The following is a 14,441-nucleotide window of genomic DNA, read 5'->3' as shown; positions in this document are numbered from 1 at the left end:
CCCGCCCTGCTCTGCTCTCCTGGCCATGTTGTGATTTTGTTTAATGCCGTATAGTTGCCAAGCAACAGGTTAACAACACAGGAACAGGAGGAGGCCCATTGAGCCCCTCGGGCCTGTTCCGTCAGTCACTGAGATCACGGCTGATCTGCGATCTAACTCCACATACCTGCCTTTGGCCCATATCCCTTAATACCTTTGGTTAACAGAAAGCTATCGGTCTCAGATTTACAATGATCATTGACCCCTCGCATCGATCGCCGTTTGGGGGAGAGAGTTAACTGCTCCCACCCTGTGTGGAGAAGTGGCTGCTTACTTCACTCCTGAAAGGTCTGCCTCTGATGTCTGGGTCCCAGACTCTCCAACCAGCGGGAACAGTTTCTCTCCATCTATCTTGTCCCTTCCCCGATTTTTATGCCGGGTCATCACTTGTTGCCATGGTAACTGTTTCTGTTAAAATTCCGCAGTGCCAAAAGACGGAAGATGGCGGACAAGATCCTACCCCAGAGGGTGAGTTTGTGGGTGGGGGAGGGGGTGCGAGGGAGGGGGCGGGAGAGGGGGAGGCTGGGGAAGGGAGGGGGGCGGACAGGGGGGTGGGTGTGGGTCAGTGCCGGGTGATTGGGGGAAGGGTGGGCAGGCTCTGGGTGGCATTGGTCTATCGGAGGTTGAAGTCCTGGGGAAGGGGAGAGGTTGGGGGACTTGAGTTTGTTGCTTTAGACGAGCTGGAGGTGCGCAATTTGGGGGTTTTGAGGATTATGAAGCAAATGAACAAAAGTTGTCGAGGCAAGGGTTCCCGCGTGCTGAGAGCGACATGAGCTAACGGACAAGGTGAGGCATCGGGGGAAGGGTCAACCAATGGATGATGGAGGTTATTTGGGACGGACACTGAGGCAGGCAGAGTAAATGCTCCTGTCCCATGTGCTTCCGGAGCGAGGAAGCTTGTTAAAGTGGGAGTGGGGAATATGGGGAGGTGGGGGTGGACGGGGCCGAGGAGGGGGCCAGGGGGGGCGTTGAGGGAGGGGGTGGTGGACGGGGAGGAGGAGGGGGTGGGGGAAGATCCGAGGGGGAGGGATGGGGAGGGGCCGGGGGGAGGGGGAGGGGCTGGGGGAGGAAGGGGGAAGGGCCGGGGGTGAGGGGGTCGGGGTGAGGGAGGGGAGGGGCCAGGGGGGAAGGGCACGAAGGGTCGGGGGGAGGGAGGGGGAGGGGCCGGGAGGGAGGGTGCGAGGGGCCAGGCGGAGGGAGGGAGGGGGAGGGGCCGGGGGAGGGAGGGGGAGGGGCCGGGGGGAGGGCACGAGGGGTCGGGGGGAGGGAGGGGGAGTGGCCGGGAGGGAGGGTGCGAGGGGCCAGGGGGAGGGAGGGAGGGAGGGTGAGGGGCCGGGGGTAGGGGTGATTTTCGTTGGGTACCAGCCTGTCCTGTTCCCCAGATCCGGGAGCTGGTTCCGGAATCCCAGGCCTACATGGACCTCCTGGCCTTCGAGCGGAAGCTGGACCAGACCATCATGAGGAAGCGAGTGGATATCCAGGAAGCTCTGAAGCGACCCATGAAGGTACAGACTGATGTGGGGGTGGTTTGAGGGGCAAGGTCCGGGTGGAAGGGGAGTGAGGGTCGGGGCGCTGGAGGGATCCATGGGGGGAGCGCAGGTGGTGGGGGGCAGGGGGCCGGCGGGGTTGAAGGAAATGGGGTGCACGATGGGAGGAATGAAGGTTGGGGGGGAGGGTCCGAAGGTTTTGGGTGGATTCGGGGTTAGTGCGGCTCAGTGTGGGGGGGGTGAGTGAGGTGATCATAAGAAGAAAAGAATTAGGAGCAGGAGTCGGCCATTCGGCCCCTCGAGCCTGCTCCGCCATTCAATAAGTTCATGGCTGATCTCCGACCTCAACTCCACTTTCCTGCCCGATCCCCATATCCCTCGATTCCCTTAATATCCAAAAATCTATCGATCTCTGTCTTGAATATACTCAACGACTGAGCCTCCACAGCCCTCTGGGGCAGAGAATCCCAAAGATTCACCACCCTCTGAGTGAAGAAATTTCTCCTCATCTCAGTCCTAAATGGCCGACCCCTTATCCTGAGACTGTGACCCCTGGTTCTAGACTCCCCAGCCCGGGGGAAACACCCTCCCTGCATCTACCCTGTCAAGCCCTGTAAGAAGTTTGTATGTTTCAATGAGATCACCTCTCATTCATCTAAACTCTGGAGAATATCGGCCCAGTCTGCTCAATCTCTCCTCATAGGACAATCCCCCCATCCCAGGAATCAGTCTGGTGAACCTTCGTTGTACTCCCTCAATGGCAAATATATCCTTCCTTAGGTAAGGAGACCAGAACATAGAAAACATAGAAACATAGAAAATAGGTGCAGGAGTAGGCCATTCGGCCCTTCGAGCCTGCACCACCATTCAATGAGTTCATGGCTGAACATGCAACTTCAGTACCCCATTCGTGCTTTCTCACCATACCCCTTGATCCCCCTAGTAGTAAGGACTACATCTAACTCCTTTTTGAATATATTTAGTGAATTGGCCTCAACTACTTTCTGTGGTAGAGAATTCCACAGGTTCACCACTCTCTGGGTGAAGAAGTTTCTCCTCATCTCGGTCCTAAATGGCTTACCCCTTATCCTTAGACTGTGATCCCTGGTTCTGGACTTCCCCAACATTGGGAACATTCTTCCTGCATCTAACCTGTCTAACCCCGTCAGAATTTTAAACGTTTCTATGAGGTCCCCTCTCATTCTTCTGAACTCCAGTGAATACAAGCCCAGTTGATCCAGTCTTTCTTGATAGGGCAGTCCCGCCATCCCGAGAACTGTACACAATACTCCCGGTGTGGTCTCACCAGGGCCCTATATAATTGCAGTAAGACATCTTTACTCTTATACTCAAATCCTCCTGTAATAAAGGCCAACATCCCATTTGCTTTAATCACTTGCTGTACCTGCAGGTTAACTTTCAGTGATTGGTGTACAAGGAACCCAGGTCCCTCTGAACAGCAACATTTCCCAATCTATCACCATTTAAAAAATACTCTGTTTTTCTATTTTCCTACCAAAGTGGATAACGTCACATTTCTCCACATTATATTCCATTTGCCATGTTCTTGCCCACTCACTGAACCTGTCTATATCCCCTTGAAGCCTCTTTGCATCCTCCTCACAACTTACATTCCCACCGAGCTTTGTATCATCAGTAAACTTGGTTATATTACACTCAGTCCCCTCATCCAAATCATTGATATAGATTGTGAATAGCTGGGGCCCCAGCACTGATCCCTGTGGTACCCCACTAGTTACAGTCTGCCAACCTGGAAATGACCCGTTTATTCCTACTCTCTGTTTTCTGTCCGTTAACCAATCCTCAATCCATGCTAGTATATTACCCCCAATCCCAGGAGCCCTAATTTTGTTTAATAACCTCTGTGTGGCACCTTATCGAATGCCTTCTGAAAATCCAAATACACCACATCCACTGGTTCCCCCTTATCTATTCTGCTAGTTATAACCTCAAAAAACTCTTAACAGATTTGTCAAACATGATTTCCCTTTCATAAATCCATGTTGACTCTGCCCAATCCTATTATTAATTTCTCACGCCCTGTTACCACGTCCTTAATAGTAGATTCTAGCATTTTCCCTGCGACTGATGTCAGGCTAACTGGTCTGTAGATCCCCGTTTTCTCTCTCCCTCCTTTCTTAAATAGCGGGGTGAATCTGTGGAATTTTGGAAGGTGACAACCAATACGTCCACTATCTCTATAGCCACCTCTTTCAAAACCCGAGCCCCATTAATTCCTCCAGTACTATTTTTTTTACTAATCCCAATTTCTTTCAGTTTCTCATTCTCGCTAGACCCTTGGTTCTCTACTATTTCCAGGAGGTATTTTGGGTCTTCTTCAGTGAAGCTGGACACACAGTATTTGTTTAATTTCTCTGCCATTTCCTATTCCCCATTATAGTTTCTCCTGTGTCAGCCTGTGAGGGACCCACATTTACTTTCGCTAATCATTTTACAAACGTACTGAAGGTGTGGGGTGGTGGGAGGGAGGGGAGTGAGGGTCCCAGGGGGAGTGGGATCGGCCGGACTGAAGGAAGTGAGGATCCAAATGCTGAGGGGGGGTGGGGGGGGTTTGGGGTTGGTGTGGCTCAGTGTGTGGGCGGGGGGGTTTGGTGGGGAGAGATGTGGGGGATGCTGGGTAATGCTGTGACCCTCCCGTTAACCGTTTCTTGTCTGGTTTTTGCAGCAAAAGCGGAAACTGCGACTTTACATCTCGAACACCTTTAACCCCGCCCGGCCTGATGCAGAGGACTCTGACGGCAGCATTGCATCCTGGGAACTCCGCGTGGAGGGCAAACTGCTGGAGGATGTGAGTGTCAGTCGAGCTGCGGAACACCAAAGGGCAGAAAACGCGAGTGGGAGTTGAGTACAGACCACCAAATAGTAGTCGTGAAGTTGGGGATGGCATCAAATAGGAAATTAGGGATTCGTGTTGTTATGTATGTAAACCTAGAATTACCATGTCTAACCACCAGAGGGCTTACCTCCTGGAGTCCCAAAGGATCCCACAATCCCTTGGGAGCACCTGTATCTAAGGAGGCCTCACAGGCTGGAGAGGCACTCTGAGATCTGTAATAAAGGACTATGGTCTCAATTACTTTGAACTTGCAGTATCTAGTCTGACTCTTTATCCAAGACATAACACGTGCAATAAAGGTACAGCAGTTATCATGGGTGAATTTAATCTACACATAGATTGGGCTAACCAAACTGGTAGCAATACGGTGGAGGAGGATTTCCTGGAGTGTATTAGGGATGGTTTTCCAGACCAATATGTCGAGGAACCAACTAGAGAGCTGGCCATCCTAAACTGGGTGATGTGTAATGAGAAGGGACTAATTAGAAATCTTGTTGTGCCCCTTGGGGAAGAGTGACCATAATATGGTAGAATTCTTTATTAAGATGGAGAGTGACAAAGTTAAATCAGAGACTAGGTCCTGAACTTAAAGAAAGGTAACTTCGACGGTATGAGTCGTGAATTGGCTAGAATAGACTGGCAAATGATGGTGGATAGGCAATTTGACATTTAAAGATCACATGGATGAACTTCAACAATTGTACATCCCTGTCTGGAGTAAAAACAAAACGGGGAAGGTGGCTCAACCGTGGCTAACAAGGGAAATTAGGGATAGTGTTAAATCCAAGGAAGAGGCATATAAATTGGCCAGAAAAAGGAGCAAACCTCAGTACTGCCCCTTCGACAGTGCGGCACTCCCTCAGTACTGCCTCTCCGACAGTGCGGCACTCCCTCAGTACTGCTCCTTCGACAGTGCGGCGCTCCCTCAGTACTGCCCCTCCGACAGTGCAGCACTCCCTCAGTACTGACCCTCCGACAGTGCGGCGCTCCCTCAGTACTGCCCCTCCGACAGTGCGGCACTCCTTCAGTACTGCCCCTCCGACAGTGTGGCGCTCCCTCAGTACTGCCCCTCCGACAGTGCGGCACTCCCTCAGTACTGCCCCTCCGACAGTGCGGCACTCCCTCAGTACTGCCCCTCCGACAGTGCAGCACTCCCTCAGTACTGCCCCTCCGACAGTGCGGCGCTCCCTCAGTACTGCCCCTCCGACAGTGCGGCACTCCCTCAGTACTGCCCCTCCGACAGTGCGGCACTCCCTCAGTACTGCCCCTCCGACAGTGCGGCACTCCCTCAGTACTGCCCCTCCGACAGTGCTGTACTCCCTCAGTACTGCCCCTCCGACAGTGCGGCGCTCCCTCAGTACTGCCCCTCCGACAGTGCGGCGCTCCCTCAGTACTGCCCCTCCGACAGTGCGGCACTCCCTCAGTACTGCCCCTCCGACAGTGCAGCACTCCCTCAGTACTGCCCCTCCGACAGTGCGGCGCTCTCTCAGTACTGCCCCTCCGACAGTGCGGCACTCCCTCAGTACTGCCCCTCCAACAGTGCGGCGCTCCCTCAGTACTGTCCCTCCGACAGTGCGGCGCTCCCTCAGTACTGCCCCTCCGACAGTGCGGCACTCCCTCAGTACTGCCCCTCCGACAGTGCGGCGCTCCCTCAGTACTGCCCCTCCGACAGTGCGGCACTCCCTCAGTACTGACACTGGGGATATCAGCCTGGATTTTCTGCTCAAGTCTCTTGAGTGCTGATTATTAATTTTAATTAATTTTTAATATTTGTGTCTTTAACAGCCGGGCAAACAGAAAAGAAAATTCTCCTCGTTCTTCAAGAGCCTGGTGATCGAGCTGGACAAGGATCTGTATGGGCCTGACAATCACCTGGTGGAGGTGACACAATAACTCTACATCACAAATTTAAAATTCTCATCCTTGTTTACAAATCCCTCCATGGCCTCGCCCCTCCCTATCTCTGTAACCTCCTCCAGTCCCTACACCCCTCCCTATCTCTGTAACCTCCTCCAGTCCCTACACCCCTCCCTATCTCTGTAACCTCCTCCAGTCCCTACACCCCTCCCTATCTCTGTAACCCCCTCCAGTCCCTACACCCCTCCCTATCTCTGTAACCTCCTCCAGTCCCTACACCCCTCCCTATCTCTGTAACCTCCTCCAGTCCCTACACCCCTCCCTATCTCTGTAACCCCCTCCAGTCCCTACACCCCTCCCTATCTCTGTAACCCCCTCACACCCTATACCCCTCCCGATCTCTGTAACCTCCTCCAGCCCCTACACCCCTCCCTATCTCTGTAACCCCCTCCAGTCCCTACACCCCTCCCTATCTCTGTAACCCCCTCACACCCTATACCCCTCCCGATCTCTGTAACCTCCTCCAGCCCCTACACCCCCTCCCTATCTCTGTAACCTCCTCCAGTCCCTACACCCCTCCCTATCTCTGTAACCTCCTCCAGTCCCTACACCCCTCCCGATCTCTGTAACCTCCTCCAGTCCCTACACCCCTCCCTATCTCTGTAACCCCCTCCAGTCCCTACACCCCTCCCTATCTCTGTAACCTCCTCCAGTCCCTACACCCCTCCCTATCTCTGTAACCTCCTCCAGTCCCTACACCCCTCCCTATCTCTGTAACCCCCTCCAGTCCCTATACCCCTCCCTATCTCTGTAACCTCCTCCAGTCCCTACACCCCTCCCTATCTCTGTAACCCCCTCCAGTCCCTACACCCCTCCCTATCTCTGTAACCTCCTCCAGTCCCTACACCCCTCCCTATCTCTGTAACCTCCTCCAGTCCCTACACCCCTCCCTATCTCTGTAAGCCCCTCCAGTCCCTACACCCCTCCCTATCTCTGTAACCTCCTCCAGTCCCTACACCCCTCCCTATCTCTGTAACCCCCTCCAGTCCCTACACCCCTCCCTATCTCTGTAACCCCCTCCAGTCCCTACACCCCTCCCTATCTCTGTAACCCCCTCACACCCTATACCCCTCCCGATCTCTGTAACCTCCTCCAGCCCCTACATCCCTCCCTATCTCTGTAACCCCCTCCAGCCCCTACACCACTCCCTATCTCTGTAACCTCCTCCAGCTCCTACATCCCTCCCTATCTCTGTAACCTCCTCCAGTCCCTACACCCCTCCCTATCTCTGTAACCTCCTCCAGCCCCTACACCCCTCCCTATCTCTGTAACCTCCTCCAGCCCCTACACCCCTCCCTATCTCTGTAACCCCCTCCAGCCCCTACATCCCTCCCGATCTCTGTAACCCCCTCCAGCCCCTACATCCCTCCCGATCTCTGTAACCCCCTCCAGCCCCTACAACCCTCCCGATCTCTAACCTCCTCCAGCCCCTACACCCCTCCCTATCTCTGTAACCTCCTCCAGCCCCTACATCCCTCCCGATCTCTGTAACCTCCTCCAGCCCATACACCCCTCCCGATCTCTGTAACCCCCTCCAGCCCCTACACCCCTCTCGATCTCTGTAACCTCCTCCAGCCCCTACACCCCTCCCTATCTTTGTAACCTCCTCCAGCCCCTACACCACTCCCTATCTCTGTAATCTCCTCCAGCCCCTACGCCCCTCCCTATCTCTGTAACCCCCTCCAGCCCCTACGCCCCTCCCTATCTCTGTAATCCCCTCCAGCCCCTACACCCCTCCCTATCTCTGTAATCCCCTCCAGCCCCTACACCCCTCCCTATCTCTGTAATCCCCTCCAGCCCCTACACCACTCCCTATTTCTGTAACCCCCAACAGCCCCTACACCCCTCCCTATCTCTGTAATCCCCTCCAGCCCCTACACCCCTCCCTATCTCTGTAATCCCCTCCAGCCCCTACACCACTCCCTATCTCTGTAACCCCCAACAGCCCCTACACCTCTCCCTATCTCTGTAATCCCCTCACACCCTATACTCCTCCCGATCTCTGTAACCTCCTCCAGCTCCTACACCCCTCCCGATCTCTGTAACCTCCTCCAGCCCCTACACACCTCCCTATCTCTGTAATCCCCTCACTCCCGATACTCCTCCCGATCTCTGTAACCTCCTCCAGCCCCTACACACCTCCCTATCTCTGTAACCCCCTCACACCCTATACCCCTCCCTATCTCTGTAACCTCCTCCCACCCTATACCTCTCCCTATCTCTGTAACCTCCTCCAGCCCCTACACCCCTCCCTATCTCTGTAACCCCCTCACACCCTATACTCCTCCCTATCTCTGTAACCTCCTCCAGCCCCTACACCCCTCCCTATCTCTGTAACCCCCTCACGCCCTATACCCCTCCCTATCGCTGTAACCTCCTCCCACCCTATACCCCTCCCTATCTCTGTAACCTCCTCCAGCCCCTATACCCCTCCCTATCTCTGTAACCCCCGACAGCCCCTACACCCCTCCCCTATCACTGTAACCTCCTCCAGCCCCTACACCCCTCCCTATCTCTGTAACCTCCTCCAGCCCCTACACCCCTCCCTATCTCTGTAACCTCCTCCAGCCCCTACACCCCTCCCTATCGCTGTAACCTCCTCCAGCCCCTACACCCCTCCCTATCTCTGTAACCCCCTCCAGCTCCTACACCTCTCATCTATCTGTGTAACCTCCTCACACCCTATACTCCTCCCTATCTCTGTAACCCCCTCCAGCTCCTACACCTCTCCCTATCTGTGTAACCTCCTCACACCCTATACTCCTCCCTATCTCTGTAACCTCCTCCAGCCCCTACACCCCTCCCTATCTCTGTAACCTCCTCCAGCTCCTAGACACCTCCCTATCTCTGTAACCCCTCCAGCCCCTATACCCCTCCCTATCTCCGTAACCTCCTCCAGCCCCTACACCCCTCCCTATCACTGTAACCCCCTCACACCCTATACTCCTCCCTATCTCTGTAATCCCCTCACACCCTATACTCCTCCCTATCTCTGTAACCTCCTCCAGCTCCTACACCTCTCCTTATCTCTGTAATCCCCTCACTCCCTATACTCCTCCCTATCTCTGTAACCTCCTCCAGCCCCTACACCCCTCCCTATCTCTGTAACCCTCTCACACCCTATACCCCTCCCTATCTCTGTAACCTCCTCCCACCCTATACCCCTCCCTATCTCTGTAACCTCCTCCAGCCCCTATACCCCTCCCTATCTCTGTAACCTCCTCCAGCCCCTACACGCCTTTCTATCTCTGTAACCCCCTCACACCCTATACTCCTCCCTATCTCTGTAACCTCCTCCAGCCCCTACACCCCTCCCGATCTCTGTAACCTCCTCCAGCTCCTACACCTCTCCCTATCTCTGTAATCCCCTCACACCCTATACCCCTCCCTATCTCTGTAGCCTCCTCCAGCCCCTACACCTCTCCCTGTCTCTGTAATCCCCTCACACCCTATACTCCTCCCGATCTCTGTAACCTCCTCCAGCTCCTACACCCCTCCCGATCTCTGTAACCTCCACCAGCCCCTACACCCCTCCCTATCTCTGTAATCCCCTCACTCCCTATACTCCTCCCTATCTCTGTAACCTCCTCCAGCCCCTACACCCCTCCCTATCCCTGTAACCCCCTCACACCCTATACCCCTCCCTATCTCTGTAACCTCCTCACACCCTATACCCCTCCCTATCTCTGTAATCTCCTTCAGCCCCTACACCCCTCCCTATCTCTGTAACCTCCTCCAGCCCCTACACCCCTCCCTATCTCTGTAACCTCCTCCAGCCCCTACACCTCTCCCTATCTCTGTAACCCCCTCACACCCTATACCCCTCCCTATCTCTGTAACCTCCTCCAGCTCCTACACCTCTCCTTATCTCTGTAACCCCCTCACACCCTATACCCCTCCCGATCTCTGTAACCTCCTCCAGCTCCTACACCTCTCCCTATCTCTGTAACCCCCTCACACCCTATACCCCTCCCTATCTCTGTAACCTCCTCCCACCCTATACCCCTCCCTATCTCTGTAACCTCCTCCAGCCCCTATACCCCTCCCTATCTCTGTAACCCCCTCCAGCCCCTACACCCGTCTCGATCTCTGTAACCTCCTCCAGCCCCTACACCCCTCCCTATCTTTGTAACCTCCTCCAGCCCCTACACCACTCCCTATCTCTGTAATCTCCTCCAGCCCCTACGCCCCTCCCTATCTCTGTAACCCCCTCCAGCCCCTACGCCCCTCCCTATCTCTGTAATCCCCTCCAGCCCCTACACCCCTCCCTATCTCTGTAATCCCCTCCAGCCCCTACACCCCTCCCTATCTCTGTAATCCCCTCCAGCCCCTACACCACTCCCTATTTCTGTAACCCCCAACAGCCCCTACACCCCTCCCTATCTCTGTAATCCCCTCCAGCCCCTACACCCCTCCCTATCTCTGTAATCCCCTCCAGCCCCTACACCACTCCCTATCTCTGTAACCCCCAACAGCCCCTACACCTCTCCCTATCTCTGTAATCCCCTCACACCCTATACTCCTCCCGATCTCTGTAACCTCCTCCAGCTCCTACACCCTTCCCGATCTCTGTAACCTCCTCCAGCCCCTACACACCTCCCTATCTCTGTAATCCCCTCACTCCCGATACTCCTCCCGATCTCTGTAACCTCCTCCAGCCCCTACACACCTCCCTATCTCTGTAACCCCCTCACACCCTATACCCCTCCCTATCTCTGTAACCTCCTCCCACCCTATACCTCTCCCTATCTCTGTAACCTCCTCCAGCCCCTACACCCCTCCCTATCTCTGTAACCCCCTCACACCCTATACTCCTCCCTATCTCTGTAACCTCCTCCAGCCCCTACACCCCTCCCTATCTCTGTAACCCCCTCACGCCCTATACCCCTCCCTATCGCTGTAACCTCCTCCCACCCTATACCCCTCCCTATCTCTGTAACCTCCTCCAGCCCCTATACCCCTCCCTATCTCTGTAACCCCCGACAGCCCCTACACCCCTCCCCTATCACTGTAACCTCCTCCAGCCCCTACACCCCTCCCTATCTCTGTAACCTCCTCCAGCCCCTACACCCCTCCCTATCTCTGTAACCTCCTCCAGCCCCTACACCCCTCCCTATCTCTGTAACCTCCTCCAGCCCCTACACCCCTCCCTATCTCTGTAACCTCCTCCAGCCCCTACACCCCTCCCTATCTCTGTAACCTCCTCCAGCCCCTACACCTCTCCCTATCTCTGTAACCCCCTCCAGCTCCTATACCTCTCATCTATCTGTGTAACCTCCTCACACCCTATACTCCTCCCTATCTCTGTAACCCCCTCCAGCTCCTACACCTCTCCCTATCTGTGTAACCTCCTCACACCCTATACTCCTCCCTATCTCTGTAACCTCCTCCAGCCCCTACACCCCTCCCTATCTCTGTAACCTCCTCCAGCTCCTAGACCCCTCCCTATCTCTGTAACCCCTCCAGCCCCTATACCCCTCCCTATCTCCGTAACCTCCTCCAGCCCCTACACCCCTCCCTATCACTGTAACCCCCTCACACCCTATACTCCTCCCTATCTCTGTAATCCCCTCACACCCTATACTCCTCCCTATCTCTGTAACCTCCTCCAGCTCCTACACCTCTCCTTATCTCTGTAATCCCCTCACTCCCTATACTCCTCCCTATCTCTGTTACCTCCTCCAGCCCCTACACCCCTCCCTATCTCTGTAACCCTCTCACACCCTATACCCCTCCCTATCTCTGTAACCTCCTCCCACCCTATACCCCTCCCTATCTCTGTAACCTCCTCCAGCCCCTATACCCCTCCCTATCTCTGTAACCTCCTCCAGCCCCTACAAGCCTTTCTATCTCTGTAACCCCCTCACACCCTATACTCCTCCCTATCTCTGTAACCTCCTCCAGCCCCTACACCCCTCCCGATCTCTGTAACCTCCTCCAGCTCCTACACCTCTCCCTATCTCTGTAATCCCCTCACACCCTATACCCCTCCCTATCTCTGTAGCCTCCTCCAGCCCCTACACCTCTCCCTGTCTCTGTAATCCCCTCACACCCTATACTCCTCCCGATCTCTGTAACCTCCTCCAGCTCCTACACCCCTCCCGATCTCTGTAACCTCCACCAGCCCCTACACCCCTCCCTATCTCTGTAATCCCCTCACTCCCTATACTCCTCCCTATCTCTGTAACCTCCTCCAGCCCCTACACCCCTCCCTATCCCTGTAACCCCCTCACACCCTATACCCCTCCCTATCTCTGTAACCTCCTCACACCCTATACCCCTCCCTATCTCTGTAATCTCCTTCAGCCCCTACACCCCTCCCTATCTCTGTAACCTCCTCCAGCCCCTACACCCCTCCCTATCTCTGTAACCTCCTCCAGCCCCTACACCTCTCCCTATCTCTGTAACCCCCTCACACCCTATACCCCTCCCTATCTCTGTAACCTCCTCCAGCTCCTACACCTCTCCTTATCTCTGTAACCCCCTCACACCCTATACCCCTCCCGATCTCTGTAACCTCCTCCAGCTCCTACACCTCTCCCTATCTCTGTAACCCCCTCACACCCTATACCCCTCCCTATCTCTGTAACCTCCTCCCACCCTATACCCCTCCCTATCTCTGTAACCTCCTCCAGCCCCTATACCCCTCCCTATCTCTGTAACCTCCTCCAGCCCCTACACACCTCCCTATCTCTGTAACCCCCTCACACCCTATACTCTTCCCTATCTCTGTAATCCCCTCACACCCGATACTCCTCCCTATCTCTGTAACCTCCTCCAGCTCCTACACCTCTCCCTATCTCTGTAATCCCCTCACTCCCTATACTCCTCCCTATCTCTGTAACCTCATCCAGCCCCTACACCCCTCCCTATCTCTGTAACCCCCTCACACCCTACACCCCTCCTTATCTCTGTAACCCCCTCACACCCTATACTCCTCCCTATCTCTGTAACCTCCTCCAGCCCCTACACCCCTCCTGATCTCTGTAACCTCCTCCAGCTCCTACACCCCTCCCTATCTCTGTAACCCCCCTCACACCCTATACCCCTCCCTATCTCTGTAACCTCCTCCAGCCCCTATACCCCTCCCTATCTCTGTAACCTCCTCCAGCCCCTACACACCTCCCTATCTCTGTAACCCCCTCACACCCTATACTCTTCCCTATCTCTGTAATCCCCTCACACCCGATACTCCTCCCTATCTCTGTAACCTCCTCCAGCTCCTACACCTCTCCCTATCTCTGTAATCCCCTCACTCCCTATACTCCTCCCTATCTCTGTAACCTCATCCAGCCCCTACACCCCTCCCTATCTCTGTAACCCCCTCACACCCTACACCCCTCCTTATCTCTGTAACCCCCTCACACCCTATACCCCTCCCTATCTCTGTAATCTCCTTCAGCCCCTACACCCCTCCCTATCTCTGTAACCTCCTCCAGCCCCTACACCCCTCCCTATCTCTGTAACCTCCTCCAGCCCCTACACCTCTCCCTATCTCTGTAACCCCCTCACACCCTATACCCCTCCCTATCTCTGTAACCTCCTCCAGCTCCTACGTCTCTCCCTATCTCTGTAACCCCCTCACACCCTATACCCCTCCCGATCTCTGTAACCTCCTCCAGCTCCTACACCTCTCCCTATCTCTGTAACCCCCTCACACCCTATACTCCTCCCTATCTCTGTAACCCCCTCACACCCTATACCCCTCCCTATCTCTGTAACCTCCTCCCACCCTATACCCCTCCCTATCTCTGTAATCTCCTCCAGCCCCTATAACCCTCCCTATCTCTGTAACCTCCTCCAGCCCCTACACCCCTCCCTATCTCTGTAACCCCCTCACACCCTATACTCCTCCCTATCTCTGTAATCCCCTCACACCCTATACTCCTCCCTATCTCTGTAACCTCCTCCAGCTCCTACACCTCTCCCTATCTCTGTAATCCCCTCACTCCCTATACTCCTCCCTATCTCTGTAACCTCCTCCAGCCCCTACACCCCTCCCTATCTCAGTAACCCCCTCACACCCTATACCCCTCCCTATCTCTGTAACCTCCTCTCACCCTATACCCCTCCCTATCTCTGTAACCTCCTCCAGCCCCTATACCCCTCCCTATCTCTGT

The 14,441-nt window shown here is 55.0% G+C and overlaps 1 protein-coding gene across 1 annotated transcript in view; it reads left to right on the top strand.

The window, feature by feature from the left end:
- Window positions 1–464: 464 nt before the first annotated feature.
- The window catches only part of LOC139245169 (SWI/SNF-related matrix-associated actin-dependent regulator of chromatin subfamily D member 3), a gene marked incomplete at its 3' end in the record, with an annotated part of 31,711 nt that continues 17,734 nt past the window's right edge, over window positions 465–14,441 (top strand). The window contains exons 1-4 of the mRNA XM_070871127.1: window positions 465–507; window positions 1,422–1,544; window positions 4,234–4,356; window positions 6,190–6,285. Coding sequence (XP_070727228.1) covers window positions 481–507; window positions 1,422–1,544; window positions 4,234–4,356; window positions 6,190–6,285 — 369 coding nt within the window. The remainder of the gene's footprint in view (window positions 508–1,421; window positions 1,545–4,233; window positions 4,357–6,189; window positions 6,286–14,441) is intronic.

The sequence above is a fragment of the Pristiophorus japonicus genome, unplaced genomic scaffold (genome assembly GCF_044704955.1).
Source record: "Pristiophorus japonicus isolate sPriJap1 unplaced genomic scaffold, sPriJap1.hap1 HAP1_SCAFFOLD_2133, whole genome shotgun sequence".
Lineage (NCBI taxonomy): Eukaryota > Metazoa > Chordata > Chondrichthyes > Pristiophoridae > Pristiophorus > Pristiophorus japonicus.
Note: the sequence above shows the minus strand (reverse complement) of the source record. Positions and strands in the feature narration are given on the sequence as shown.